At 30.0% G+C, this 15,845-nt stretch overlaps 2 protein-coding genes across 6 annotated transcripts; both read right to left on the bottom strand.

Moving 5' to 3' along the window:
• Positions 1-350: 350 nt before the first annotated feature.
• LOC129318065 (probable disease resistance protein At5g47250) lies at positions 351-5,839 on the bottom strand. Its single transcript, XM_054962584.1, has 2 exons — positions 3,388-5,839; positions 351-748 (listed from the first exon to the last, which is right to left on the bottom strand). The coding sequence occupies exon 1, from the start codon at positions 5,759-5,761 to the stop codon at positions 4,718-4,720; it is 1,044 nt and encodes a 347-aa protein (XP_054818559.1). The 5' UTR covers positions 5,762-5,839; the 3' UTR covers positions 351-748; positions 3,388-4,717.
• LOC129318064 (uncharacterized) lies at positions 4,969-15,635 on the bottom strand. Of its 5 annotated transcripts, XM_054962580.1 has the most exons (17): positions 15,530-15,635; positions 15,243-15,404; positions 13,179-13,293; positions 12,992-13,081; positions 12,806-12,901; positions 12,179-12,719; positions 9,182-9,241; positions 8,532-8,825; positions 7,614-7,845; positions 7,428-7,518; positions 7,251-7,337; positions 7,043-7,147; positions 6,794-6,940; positions 6,617-6,705; positions 6,454-6,527; positions 6,100-6,361; positions 4,969-5,847 (listed from the first exon to the last, which is right to left on the bottom strand). In XM_054962580.1, exons 8-16 carry the CDS (start codon positions 8,815-8,817, stop codon positions 6,111-6,113), a joined length of 1,362 nt encoding a protein of 453 aa, XP_054818555.1. In that variant the 5' UTR covers positions 8,818-8,825; positions 9,182-9,241; positions 12,179-12,719; positions 12,806-12,901; positions 12,992-13,081; positions 13,179-13,293; positions 15,243-15,404; positions 15,530-15,635; the 3' UTR covers positions 4,969-5,847; positions 6,100-6,110. The 5 variants fall into 5 exon arrangements, with proteins under 5 accessions (XP_054818555.1, XP_054818554.1, XP_054818556.1 ...); XM_054962579.1 differs by having other exon boundaries at positions 12,179-12,901; positions 15,243-15,418; positions 15,530-15,621; XM_054962583.1 differs by lacking the exons at positions 4,969-5,847; positions 6,454-6,527 and having other exon boundaries at positions 6,164-6,322; positions 12,179-12,901.
• Positions 15,636-15,845: the final 210 nt, after the last annotated feature.

Below are 15,845 nucleotides of genomic sequence, written 5' to 3'. Positions count from 1 at the left end.
AAGTTGAATTAATGACAGTTAGATTTTTGACAAAATTTTTTAAAAAATAAATTATAAATGTCAATTCAAACAATTACCAATCAAAATTCCTATTACAATCTAAGGGTTGCATTTAATACTTAAAAAACTTATTTGCAATTGAAACTCTCAAATTTGTAATTTTTTGGATCAATATTTTTAACTTATTTTTCAAAAAAAAAAGTTAAAAACCCAACTGTCATTAATTTAGGAATATGGGACCTAAATGTTATTCTCCCTAAAGTATATATATTAAATTGTTGGCCAAAAAATGAAAATATACTAAATTTGTCATTTTTCCAATCTCTTTTCCGAGACACAAGATGAGAGCCAGCTTCAACTTCTTAAATGCTGATATTAGATACTTAGTACTTTTATTAAACAAACGAGTACTAAGTATGAAATTCTGAAGCCAAATAAAGTGTATACATGAACTCCAGCACCATGATATATATGTTTTCATTGTGATAATACGATATCCATATAATCTGGAAATGCAGCTCACAACTATGGTACTCCAAAAAGAATACTTGGCAAGCAAAAATGTTATTTTAACTCTAATAATTACATCAATGGTAATCCAGTTGAGGCTGCTAACCTTATCTTTCTGTTTTTTTTCCCCTCCAAAAGACTTGACATTTTCCAAATTCCAGAGAAGCTGATCAATCCTATCCTTGTCATCAAGTACTCATGAATTTTTTTTCCAGAATTTCGTCATTCAAACCCAGTTCTTGGGGGAAAAAAGATATAAAGTCAGAGTCAGAGGCCAGTCCTGAACTAGCAATTGAACCAGAGTACATATAATCACTAACCAATTCACATTAAGAACCTTCAGATGATTATATTTTAAAAGGAAATATTGGTTCAAACTTGCTTAATGCAACAAATTTCCTATTAAAATTAGCAAGAGGCAGTTGAACTAGAGTGGAATCACTAACAGATTCTGAAATTATTACTTGCAAAATATTCACAATCAACCTTTAAAAATTTTCAAATATATATCATACATTTTTTGGTCTATGTATAATAAAACAAAAACATTAATGGGTCTTTTGGGATTCACAACTCAATTATATACTAAATTTTTCATGCTACTACGTATAAAATTTCATATTAAGAGGAATTTCCTATTAAAATATCTTCTCAGCTAATTATAAATTCAATGCAATCCAATAATGAAAATTTTATATTCAAACAAAGACCCAACATTATTCTTTGGAAGATGAGTCTAGAAAGTGCGCGCGCGCACACATATTTCCTCTAATCTTATTTATAATTCACTTTCAACGTGTTTCATCGAAATAATGGAAAACATCAAACCTCATTAACTTTGTTTTAAAATTTAATAAATTTTCATTTCTACCTTAATAAAGACAAAAATAATATTTTTTTAATAATTTTTCCTAGCATTTAATAAGGGCAAAAAGGTAAAGATGTTGCAGTGAAATGTTTTATAAATAGAACAAAAATTAATTTTCTCTCTCTACTCTATAAATAAGGCTAAAGGAAAATATAGCATATCCATCTCATTTTCTAATGCATCAATGCATTCTCAGGGTATAAATTTAATCAAGGAATCATCTAGTAGCCCTCTTTTGAGAAAAACTTCAAAGAATAAATTAAATATTTTGCCAAGCTTCAAACACATACCCATTTGATTTTGTCACACGCATTTTGGGTTTTAAAAGACCCAAAATTGCAAGGCACGAATTGAACTCTAAAGAACAAATTAACATCAACCTGTCTATGCTACAAATTGGCTAGGTATAGTTAACATTTATTTGAAATGCTACTTGATATAATCAAAATAACATGTATGTACTCTCAAACTTTCAAAAGATCGATTAAATTGAAGTTGAAAAAGGCACGACTTTTTTTATTGGCAATGACTTCAAAATTGATCAGCATTCAAGTTTGGTCAACTCTAAAATGAAATGCTAGACTTAAATCCAAAGAATAGAATGAAGCAAAGGAAAAAACAGAGCAATTGTAAGCAGAAATTTAATGTTTCATATAAATTAATGACAAATATTTAAAATTCAAATAAAGAAAAATAACACAAACACCAATAATGTTCATATATGTACCCTGTAAATAAATGATATCTTATATAATTGCATTTCCTTGTAGTTTCTCACAATTTGAGGCGTAAAATTTGTTGAGAGGACAGAGCATGGATGCTCTGAATACAGAATTTAATTCTGGTGGATCATGCAAGTACACAGATATCAGTTTGGAGAGAGTGGGAGTATGTTAAAAAAAATTGTTTTATAATATAGTTTTTAAAATTATTTTTGAAAACAAAACAGAATGAAAATCTATTTGGTTATATTAATTTAAAAACAGTTTTATCATTAAAAATAGAATGATAATGATGATTATAGGCTATTAATAGTGGTGATTTATAATAGAAATTAGACAAAATAACTATAATTTTTAATAATAAAATGTAATGTATTTTATAAATAAGAAAAATAAAATGAAAATAATTTCTATTCTTTTGTTTAAAAAACAAAAGACAAAAACAATTTTGAAAATGATTAAATCGAAAAAACAACTTATCTACATAAGTTTTTTAATTTTTTTGTCTTGAAAAACAAAAAATAATTTATAAAAATTGAAAACAAACAGCCCCATACATCTTGAAAATGCATTTGGTCTTCAGTCTAGAAATAACACTTTGTAAAGATCTTTCTAGCACTTGTTCTAAAATATGTACATGTTCTATCAGGTGCGTGAGTTGTGCGACATAAAATATCAATTCTTCAACGCAATTTACAAATCATTAATATATATGGCCATTAGAATTGTCCCACCATGTTAAGCACGAAAGTACTATATCAAGTAAAATTTTATTATCAAGAAAGTATATTGAATTTGTCATTTTTTGCCTCTCTTTTTTTTTTTTCAATGAACAAGGGAGTCATCATGATATTACTTAGTACTTTCATTAGACAATTGAGCACTGGGTATGAAATTCTGACGCAAAATAAAGTTGATGCATGAACTCCAACACCAGGATATATATGTTTTCATTGACATAATATGATATCCACACAATCTTGAAATGCAGCTTACAACAATGGTAGTCCAAAGAGAATACTTGGAAAGCAAAAAATGTTATTTTAACTTTTTAATAATAGAAAGTCGACTTTTAGGAGGAAATGTGGACATTCTCTATCAAATCAACTGTAATTTGGTTGAGGCTGCTAACCAGAACAAAAAATAAAAATAAGGTTAAAGGAATGATTCAATCCAAAAAAAAATAGAAAATAGAGAGAACAAAAAAAGAGGTGGACGAGCAAACAAACAGTGACAAAGTGGCACCCATAAAATAAAAGAAAGTTGAGTTTTGGATGAGACATGCACCTCATTTTTCCAACCGTATCCATTGTCTGTCTTCTCCATCTGTAGCGCATTTCCTTTTGCAATCTCTATCAGAGGTTGGCTAATTAGTTTCTCACAATAGATGGCTTTAAAATATTTGAGAGAAGGACAGAGCATGGTTCCTCTGAATACGGACTTTAATTTTTGAAGTTGGTCCAAGACCGCAAGTCTCAGTTTGGGGAGGGTGATGGTGGAACGGGGAACAATGTCACCGCTACAATCGTCTCCAACTATTTCTTCCATTGAATCACAACCGCTTACATGAATGGCCTCAAGGTTTTGGAGCTGTTCTAATGATCCCCAGGTCATCAGAATCCTCATGCTGCCGCAATCAAAAATTTTGAGCTCTCTGAGGTGAGAAAATGGGCAAGTAATGCCGCTATTTGTTTCAAGTCTTTCAGGCATGTAATGCTCAGTGCTTGAACAAATGGGACACTGCGGCAAAACGAGCAATCTTCAGAGAGACAACACAAATTCTCAAGCTTATCACATTCATGTATCCTCAAATGTTTAATTTCGACTTCCTCAGCGAATGATAAAGTCTGAGATAGGCATGTTGTTATTGTCCAATGGTGACATACATGTGTAATCATCAACTCCTTTATGTCTTCTGGAAGATATAACTCTGCTCGGTTTTCCAAATCAATACCACCAAAGACAACCCTTTTTAAGCAATGGACCTCATGTTCAGGATGAAATAAAAAATAACCATCATATGATGTAGCTAAACTTAAATAATAACCTTTGAGGGCGCGATCTTTGACCTGTAAACTCTGAACATAGGAATTAAACTCCTTCAATGTCATAAAAGTTGGCTGTAATATATTCTAACTTTCCCAAACATTGTAGAACATGTGCACTCCCATCCATTATTTTGGGATACAGTTCAACGTAAGAGACTGCAGCTCGGTCATATTGGTTATCACTGATGATGACATTTTCAACTGTACTGTACCTGCTAGATTAAGATATCTAAGATTGACCAACAATTCCAAGCCATGAGGTGCCTCAATAATGACAGTATATGAAAGGTCCAACCACATTAACCGTTGCAATTTTCCTAATGAAGGCACGTCACTCAATTCCCCACATCCCCAAAGTAATAATGTGATGAGGCATTCCAAGTTAGAGACAGATTCAGGCAAACGCTTAATGCCAGTCTTAGACAAATCGAGTACTTTAAGAGCAGGCATGTTGTCAAAAAAATTATCTGGGATCAATTCGAGAGAATCATTATTATTTAAAAGCAATGTGGAAAGTTTAGAGCATTTAGGTGATGTGCCATCTACAATTTTTCGTATTCCAGTTCCACTCAGAAAACCTTTTTGTAGATTTTCATGCCATTCGCCATTTCCGGTATTTCTATCAAATTCATATCAGATTTTGCCATAATTTCCTCAGTTGCCTTCGCAATATTAATAGCCATGCCCCTTAGCAAAGGATGGATTGTCCATCGAATTTCCATTTTAATAACCAAACTGTTATTCTTTAATTTGTCCAACAGGGTGTAACCTTCATTATATTGCATCTCCAAGCTCTTTGTCTCATCTGTGGATCCCTCAATGAAAAATCTTTTGATCAAACACCAAATATCATTATCATAATAATATTCAGCACTTAATGCAGCATACAGAAAAAAACTTTGCAACAATTTATTATTTAAGCAAGCACAACTAGATTTCAACACCGGAAATATCCACTTCTCCATATCATCTTGCCCATTGCGCAAGTTTTGAAGGCATTCCAACATATGATTCCATTCTCTATATTGTTTTTTTCCCTTCATGCTTCTCGCAATCGTAACAATAGCAAGGGGCAAACCCCCACATTGTTCTACCACGGTCGTTGCTATAGACTTCACTCCACTAGGTTGTATTTGATGGATTCCAAGAGTCTTTTCAAACAATTTCCAACCTTCTCCACATTTACCATCTAGAGGTTGTACTTCTATTATGTTCTCCATACAATTCATACTCTGGCACACCTCCCATGAACGAGTTGTCAAAATCAATTTAATCCTATCATTTGAAACAGGAAATCCAACTTCTCCTAAAAGAATAGGATCCCGAACATTGTCTAAAATAAGGACACATCTATTTATATGCTTGGATGCTTGCAACAATTTCCCAGATATCCTTTTCACATCACACTCATCAGATATGTCCAAATTAATTGATCTTGCAATGGCCTTTTGTAACTCATAAATGTTACCATATTGTGATGCAGTAACCCAAATAACATGGTCAAAGTCATCCCCGGCTTCTTCTAAAAGCTTGTTATGCATATGAGTTGCTAGAAATCTTTTCCCTACCCCTCCCATTCCCCATATCCCAATTGTTGACACCTCATTTCCCATTATCCATTTCCATATTCGTTCAATATAACCTTGAAACTTCTCTCCCACCAACTCGGTTGTCGGCAATACATTACCTTTAACACATCCTAGCAATAAAAATAGGAATAATCGATTAACATGAAGTGACAATAGGAATTATTTCTTTTAAATACAGGAAGTGCTAAGGATAAAATATAAAAATATAGTACGATATGAGGATAATTATTACTTACTTTAAAAGAAGTTAGAAAAAATATATATAAATTAAACTGTTCTATAAATGACTGCAAAAAAAAGGTTGTATATAATTTAAGTTGAAGTTTCTGTTTAAAAAAAATAATTTAAGTTGAAGTATATACCTTTCTTCGAGCTAACATTTTTTCTGTTGACTCTCATTGGAATCATCCAATTCCATAAATGGCCCTCTTCGAATATCTTCAAATATTGGTTTGCACGCATCAATCCGCTTTCTTTTAATTCCACTTGAATCTAGATCTTCTTCAGTTTGGCCTTGCTTGTATCTTCTTGCTACTTCATCATATAGTTTTTGTTTTTCTTGGTTGAAGTCACTCTTGAGCAACTCTAAAGCCAAATCCAATCTTTCTTTATTACTGTCAAACTACACTTTTTGTCCATATCATTTATATGTATGTGTGAATGAATATGTATAGAGCATTTAACAAAAACTAGCTAGCTGGCAAGTGACCATATCTGAAATGAAGGATTTTGCCTCACATAATTATCTGATTGTTGCATATATTTAATAACAAATATACCACAATCATATCTACATATTGAAGAAATATGATATGGTCAGGATGCATACTTGCTTTAATAAAGCTTATAATTTAGAAGAAAAAAAAGTCATAAACTCACCCATTAGTTTGTGATAGGATATTGCTTGCCATTCCCCAAGAAAATTCTGTGAACTTAACATTCCCGAAGATGTTCTCCATGGCAAACAACTATATATTCGAGATATTAATTCTACAGAATTAAAATATCGATATCAATCTCTTAATTATATGAATATTATGGTTATTTAACACTTACGAGTTTTGTTGTTTGTTCACGTGTACTTTTATCCATAAATTGAGGGCAAAGAGAATCCCATATTTCAACAACTTGATTCTTCACATCAATAATGTATAAATAAAAATGTCCACATGAATTTTTTTCAACACGAACAGGAATAAATATCTGTAATGTGTGATCAAACAAATCAGATTGATATATAGTCAAAAAGAGCAATCATAATGGTAAGTGAAACATATCAACCACAAGAAGACAATAATATAATACCTTCTCACAATTATTTATGAAATCAGACATGTAGTTCTCTTTCATTTTTTGTCGTTCAACAAAGTCAACGAAGGAACTTACATCACCACTACTGAGTGCTACATTCTACATCAAACGAACCATTAAGCATATGCTTGTCAATAATTTTTTCTTTTTTAGATTCAAGAACTAACATTATCATCCAATTAAAAAGGGAATAAGATATCACCGAAAACGTCACCGGAAGGTACCAATTCAAATGTTTACTTTTCTTCCTTTCAATGTAAGTCAAGATATCAGCAAAAGTATCTATTACCTAAGAAAATAGGAAAATTGAACACTTTAACATAATCAAGGCCTTCCTCAATGATAACAAGACAGAATAGAAGTATAAGTAAATACTCACCGACGAGTCCAAATAAGCACGCGGTCCAAGTGAGGTAAATTGAGATTGATTCAAAAATGAACGTGATGAAGAAAAAACTATACATATCTTGCTGAAGAAAATAGAAGATAAGTGATTTAAGGTTTTCAAAAAACAAGCACACAGAAACACCAAATAATAATAAAGTTTGAACTATATGAATCTAACCTTGCATGTTCGAAAACATACTCTATCAACTGTGAGTCACGATCATTCACCATATTGGAAACATAAAAAGGGCCGACTTTAATCCTCTCTTGATTCATAGCTTTAGTGTGGCATTGAACTTGTTGGAAAGCCTTTATCCCTTCCCACATTGTTTTGGGGGACACGTAACAATCAAGCATTAATGTTTCATTGGGTTTGTTGTAATCTCTTGTTCGATCCAATGTTGATAAACCTGCATGTTTTATGTATAATGCAATAATGATGGGTACATTAATTTGTTGCAGAACCAAAATATATACTTTCGAATCCCAACTGTCAATCAATGAAATCTTGATGATGTTGAGATCTGACCAGTCACAGTGAATAAAAGAGAGGCTAAATGCTGTTAAACATGAATTAATATAATTTTACGAATATTTGATCACACGATGTTTAAAAACATATTATTTAGAATTCCACAGAACCAAAAGCGTTGTCAAACAATATATGTCTGTAATTTGTCCATATTTGAGCAGCAACAACGTGAAAATAAAATGTAAGTGATTCAACACAATTCTTATGGGCCACCAAATTAAAGGAGAACGTGACATGTTTTTGTGCTAATACTGAGAAGGACTGGAAAAAGTGCTAAAAAGAAAAGACATTAACGAGTCCACCACTTCTATATAGGTAAGAAAACCAGACATAATTGGCAGAACAGGATGAAATTAAAATTTCAAGGAATTCAATCAGTGTTAAAACAGACAAAATAATATTCATTTTTTTTATTGTCAAAACTTATATTATTTATATTATGCACGTCTCTCATTTTTCTTATAATATTAATATCATTTATATTAATCACATTCTTACATTAAGAAATCTAAATATCTTTCTCCCTTCATATATTGTTTAAATTAAAATAATGTTATTCCGTACCTTGGGAATCCAGGAGGTCCTCTTTCTCGTTCAAGTCGGCGGTGACTTTGTTGGAACCAGTATTATTAAGCCCAGAGAAACCAGTACACAGTCGAATTGCCTTTTTATGTCCCTTTTTTGGGCCAAAAATATGAGATTCAATCCGACTAGAACCTGCTGTTTTAAATTGAAGTCCACAATATCTGCATTCCACTAGTGTTTGATTCTTTTCTTCTGTCAATTTCGTGACGTGTTCCCACCTGTTATCTGCCTTTTGCCTTCCACCACCACTTAGTCTCTCCATCATTCCTTTTCCTGCATCCAACATTTTCTACTTCTCCTCACAAAACTGAATCAACAAATCGAGATTGAACATCGCTTCTTTGAGTTCTTTACCCCAAATTAACAATCATAAACTGAAATTAGGATGAGTGATAGGATCCCTCTTTCTAATTTAAAATAAGACTCGTTGTTCAAGGGTTTAATCCTAAATCTCTATATATGTATGGTGCAAACTTATATACAAGGTAAGTATATAAATTTTTTCCTGTCGGATAATTGAAACAAAAGTAAGAGAAGGAAAAGTAAATAGAAGAAAGAAACCCATTTCAAAGAATCATATTGAAAGTCTGAACGGATAATAAATGAAGAGGGAAATTAAAATTACATACTCAAGTGTTACTTAAGGATTGGAAAATGATCGGGGCGAGACGATAGCGATGATTTGATACCTGAAAAGAAGGAAGATGGAAGATCTGATGTAGAAACATAGCAGTGTTCTGTTTGGATAATTTAGACAAAAACCATACGTTTTTAGGGGAAAACTTTGAAACTATAAAGCCATTCATATAAAGTCAAAAGCGTGCATTGGTATTATTTGTAGTTGTTGGTGATATACATATATTAATTATAGTATGAAAATTCGAGCCAACTTGTCCGGTTAAACCAGTTAACCATTAAACTAATATCTTAATTAGTTTAATAATATTTTGTTTATGACCAGTCTCATCACGTACAGTTTGACTATGATTTTGATCATTGACCCTTAGACCATTAATTTGATTAATTTAATGACCAGTTTGGTTTTCAGTACATTAATATATATTTGTTTGTATGTAACTATGGCTTTATGTATATATATATATATATATATATGTATATTATATAGCCACTTAGACACGGTCAATAGTGGCAACTTTCTTTTATATGCATTCTCACGGAAGGTGATCGACGACAGAATATTTGTTGTCGGCAGTGTATATGACATTTAGCATTCAGACAAGGATAGGTAGGTTGGTTATTACTTCAATTTTATTTCTTATGCCCACTAGCCCGTCCATGAGTAAGTTGTAATTTGTTACTCCTTTTATTATATGTGCTAATACTGGGAAGAGTTGGAGCCTGGAGAAAGTGCTAAAAAGAAAAACATGGGAGAATTACTCCAGACTCCCACTTAATACAATTAATTATTTTCAGATCTATTAACAATTGATTGCAACGTTAATCTTCTAAGCTCATTTATCAATGAATCTAGAAATAATTAATTATATTAAGTAAGATTTATATATAATTCTCCCAAAAAACATTAACGGACACCCTCATGTTCGCCAACTAGGATTTCCCCTCATGTTTGTTCCATGCCCACTTGCTAAGACGCCTTGTTCCTCTACTTAACCATGGTATGGTTTCAGGGATTACTTAGCTTTTATCAACACTGATTTATTAGTTACAGTATGGTATAATTTCAATGAAATTTATTGTTCTGTTGAAAAAGTCAATATTCTTTAATAATTTAAACTTTCAAGGACTAATATATTTAATCGATTAAATTATAAGAACTTTATTAAAACAAATTAAGCTACAAAAACTTAATTTAAAATTGAAAAAAACTAGAAGGAACTGCAGATTAATTTACCGTTTGTTTTTACTGTATATTTACTTAAATCATTTAAATTAAATTTTAATAATGCATATTAATTTATATTTTTTTAAGATTATTTAATCTAAATAGTTAAAGGGAGAATTACATATTTTCATTCTCCTAAGCTCAATTATCAATAGACTTGAGTGTAATTAATCATTTTGAGTAAGACTTGAATGTAATTCTCTCTTTAATTCAACCGCTCAGATTTACAGCATTTTCTCGGCTACAGAAAGCGTTAGGCTGATAGTTATACAATTGCTTTTTATTATTTACATTTTTTATAATGAGTTAATTATATTTGAAATTATATATTTTTTATATTTACATTTATTCTATTTAATAAACTCAACTAAAAAATAATTAACATCACTTCTGAGGACATATTCTTAAAAATAAAGGAAAAATTATTATTTGATTTTATAGTTTTGATTCAGTTGTAGTTCAATCCCTAAATTTTAACTTACAGTTACTCAATCATTATAATTTTAACTCAATTGTAACATAATTTTTAAACTTTGACTCAATGCAACTCAATTTCTATAATTTTATATAAAATATTGTTTCTTATATCTTGAAAATAAAATTTTAAAAATTAAAATTATGTTCACATTTAAGAATTAATATTTTAAATTACTAATATCTTTTGTTCTTATGGGTCTCATATGCCTAGGTTTCGTAGGCTTGGGTCTCTGGTGCTGGTGTCAAGTTTGTACTTCCTACCAGAGGTACTGGTCTTAGTTTCTGGTTTTCTTTTGTTTTTTTTTTTTGAAAAAACAAAATTGACGTTTCAGAATTGAACATTATCATCCTCTCGGTAAATTTTCCTTAAAAATAATAATATAAATATATACACACACATAATTGAGAATCATTTTATGGCGATAATTTTTGTTAATGAATTGCAGGTGTTAGATTTGATTTCACAGCTTGCATGCGAGTATATTTATAAGAACCAATAAATTTATTGTTTAAAATAAAGCAAACGGGAGTAAGTTGATTGCTTTAAATAATAAAATATTTTATTTTATAATTTATTGTTTAAATTTGTATGTTATATATAATGAATTATGTTTATATATATATATATATACAAAATACAAGTAATAAATTATAAGTCTCCTACATTTAAAAAAAATATTATTATTTCAATCAATTCGCACAGTTTAAAAATTTAGTTAATCCTAATAATTATGTTTGAAATTGAAAGGTTTAGATTAAGATGTATTTGTGCTGAATAATACTTGAATTTGAATTATTTAAATAACCCTATCAAAAAAATTCTTATAACATTTTCCATATACACAAGGATAAGAAATTCTTAAATAAGTATGAAAAGATGTTTATACCTTTTTAACTGGAATATGTTATTTAAATTTTAATTTATATGGGGATCAAATATAAAAGGATGTTTATATTGTATGCACATGATATCATATTTTAAAATAATATGTGTAAGAATAAAATAAATTATTATCTATTTTTTTATTACTCATAAATATTCTCCTATTAGAGAAACAATTCAATTCAAAGAGAAACCTTTAACTTCTATTAATTTTTCTCATTTTTTTGGATCAAAGAAAATGGTTACAAGGTAGGATTTTGCCTCATAAAATTATCTGATTGTTACATATATTTAATAGCAAATATACCACAGTCATCTACATATTCAAGAAATACGATATGGTCAGGATGCATACTTGTCTTAATAAAGCTTATAATTTAGAATAAATAATCATAAACTCACTCATTAGGCTGTAATGGGATATTGCTTGCCATTCCCCGGGGAAATTCTGTGAACTTAACATTCCTGAAGATGTTCTCCATGGCAAACAGCTATATATATGCGAGATGTTAATTCTATAGAATTAAAACATCGATATCAATCTATTAATCATATAAATATTACCGTTCTTCAACACTTACCAGTTTTGTTGTTTGTTCACGTGTAGTTTTATCCACAAATTGAGCAAAAAGAGAATCTCATATTTCAATAACTTCATTCTTCACACGAATAATGTATAAATAAAAATGTCCACATGATTTTTTTTTTTAAACATGGACAGGAATAAATATCTGTAATATGTGATCAAACGAATCAGATTGATATATTGATACACAGTCATAATGGTAAGTGAAGCATCAACTACAAGAAGACAATAACATAATACCTTCTCACAATATTTCAAGTTAGACATGTAGTTCTCTTTCATTTTATGTCGTTCAACAAAGTCAACGAAGGAACTTACATCACCACTACTGAGTGCTACGTCCTACAACAAAAGAACCTTTAAACATTTACTTGTCAATGATAACTTTTTCAGACTCAAGAACTAGCATATATCGTCCAATTAAAAGGGGAATAATTTATCACCGAAAGCATCACCGAAAGATACCAATTCAATGGTTCATCACTTTTCTTTTTCTTCCTTTCAGTGTCAGTCAAGATATCAGCAAAACTATCTATTACCTAGGGAAACAGGAAATTGAACACTTTAAGGTAACCAAGGTCTTGCACAAAAAATAACAAAATAGAATAAAAGTATATGTACTTACTCACCAACGAATCCAAATAAGCCTTCGGTTTAAGTGTGGTAAAATCAGGTTGTGTCAAAATAAACGTATGGATGAAGAAGAGAAAATTGTATCCCTAAAGAAAATATAAGATGGTTAATTTAAGCTTAAAAAAGAAAGCACGCACACAAAAAGCACCGAATAATAATAAAGTTCAAATCAATGAATCTTACCTTGAACTTGAATGTTCAAAAACATGCTGTATCAACTGGAAGTCACGTTGATTCACCATATGCGAAACATTAAAAGGGCCGACTTTAATCCTCTCTTGTTGGAGAGCCTTTATGCCTTCCCACATTGTTTTGGGGGACATGTAACAATCAAGCATTAATGATATCTTATTTAGAATTAATATAAAAATCATATAATCACAATCCACAATACAAAAACGTGTTCTGATATTTAGGCAGAGGAATATTACAAATTAACAAAATGTATTGATTAAATGCACTAGTTATGTTTATTTTCATTATATCCATGGAGAAGTAAAAAACCTTTCTGATCATATTATGTCAATCAATGAAAGCTTGATATGTTGAAATACTCTTATAGTTATCAAGGAGAAAAAGAAGGCCTGTTTATTTAAGTTATAAAAGAAAGTGATTTTCAGATAGCAATGATTGATTAACTCAACTCGAAATCTTAAAAAAAATGTTAAATTTTCAAAAGGTAATTTAAGTTAATTATCAAAATATGCTTAAAACAGTTTTTTTCTGCAAGTGATTATTTTAAAAACTTAATCCAAATAACACTTCGATCATATTCTATCATGTTTAGTTTAATTAAAATCACTTTAAACTTCAATAAACGGACCCTAAACTAACTTTAAAACCTATATTATTTGTTCTGATACGTCTCATCTGCCTAGGTTCTAAGACCTAGCTAAGTCTCTGGTGCTGCTAGTATCTAATTAGTATTTTAGGAGATTGGCCTTGGTCTCTGGTTTTCTCAGTTTTTTTTCTGAAAGTAAACTTAGCGTTTGCGAGTTTTGAGTATATTCATTCTCTATAAATGAAAAGGAATTTTAAGCTTGACACTTATAAGCTAGTTAAAAAATGGGCTTGAGCTAACTTGCTCAGGCCCATTATTTTTCTCTCTCTCTTTTTTTTCTAGATAAGCATGAGGGTGAAAAATGTTTAATTGAAATTATTGATGTTGAAAAATAACATGATTGAAATTATTTAGTTTATTTTATGCTTTAATCAACATATGAAACTAACACAATTTATTGAATTGTGTATTAACATAATTGAAATTTTAAATTAAAAGATATGCAGCCTTCCGAGCCAAGCACTAGTCCTTATGAATGCCAGCCTTTGAATTAAATCCTTATTAATTGCACCAAATTTTTTGTTTGAAAATTCTTGTAATAAAATTATTACTTAATTACAATTCGTTTTTGGTCGATAATCCTTACTAATTACATTTTGTTTCCCTACTTCAAACTCCAAACAAAAAATTGTTATTATAGTATACTATTTACTACAAGCATATTAATTATGTAAATGGTTATAATATTAATAATACTCTAAAAGAAATAAAACTCTAACAAGATACCCAAATATCATTCTCCCATTTAAAGTAAAAGGCTAAAGTATACTTTTAATCTTTTAATTTTATATAATATTTCATTTTAGTTCTTTAATTTTATAAAATGTATGTATTTCCAATCCTTTAATTTCATTACAAAAATTTTTTAAATTAAATTTTTAAATATTGATAAAATATTTTTAAATATTTACTTATTACATTTAATTTATTTCAAATAAAAATTATTTTTATAAAAAATAATAATTTGAAACTAACAATATTATGGTTAAAAGACTAAAAATACACTTTTTAAAAATTAAACAATTAAATTAAAATCTTATATAAAGTTAGAGTACTAAAATTATACATTAGCCAAAGTAAAATAATACTAATATATACTATTCCATATGTACCCAAAAAAAAAAATACTCCCTCTAATCCAAAATAAAAAATATTTACAGCAATAAAATGTTTATTCTCATAAAAGTATATATTATTTTTATTTTTTATTTTTAATGCACGATGTGAGAGATAACTTTATACAAGGATCTCAGTTAATAAATACAATAGATAAAATGGAGAAAAAAAGTAATGGATGGAGTGATATTATTCCATACTTTGCGAATGACTGAGATCTTTCTCTTTCAAATTGCTGGAACCAGTATTGCTAAGCTGAGAAAGACCAGTACAAGGTCGAATTGCCTTACCCCGGTTGCCCTCAATATGATCTTTGATGCGGGTAGCACCCCCTGCTAATTTAAATCCACAATGTTTGCGCTGTAGTACCCTTAATACCTTGACGTGTTCCCAGATGTCAAGTGCCTTTGGCCTTCTACCACCAGTTCGTGGTTTCTCTATCACATATTATTCTGGCATTCAATTACTCCGAACAAAGTAAAGAGAAGTGAGAAAAATCCATATCAGAGAGAACACAGTGCAAGGAATCTGAAACGAACAAGTTAAGCAAAGAAAGAGAGAAAGTTGGCTTTCTTACTTTAAGTTTCACTTCAGGTTCGGAAGATGAGTATGGGTATCGCGAGAAGAAAGATGATTTATTAGGCTTTGGAAAAGAAGGAAGAAGATGAGATAAGTCAGATAACAATGGCAGTGTCTTCTTCAAATTTATTAGTCAAACTCACTCTTTTAATTTGGTTTTTTGTTTTGGGTCAAAGCACGCGTCTTTGAAACACCTGCCTTCTCCCCCAAGGTGCTAACGCTGGAAGTGGTAACAAATACCAGATCAAATATATATATATATATATATACCAGATCAAGTTTTACTATTAATTTCTGCATTTTTTTAATATTTT

The sequence above is a fragment of the Prosopis cineraria genome, unplaced genomic scaffold (genome assembly GCF_029017545.1).
Source record: "Prosopis cineraria cultivar Desert tree isolate PC_DT_omini unplaced genomic scaffold, ASM2901754v1 PC8, whole genome shotgun sequence".
In the NCBI taxonomy this organism is placed as follows: domain Eukaryota; kingdom Viridiplantae; phylum Streptophyta; class Magnoliopsida; order Fabales; family Fabaceae; genus Prosopis; species Prosopis cineraria.
The sequence above is the reverse complement of the archived record's forward strand: the minus strand, read 5'-3'. Positions and strand labels throughout refer to the sequence as shown.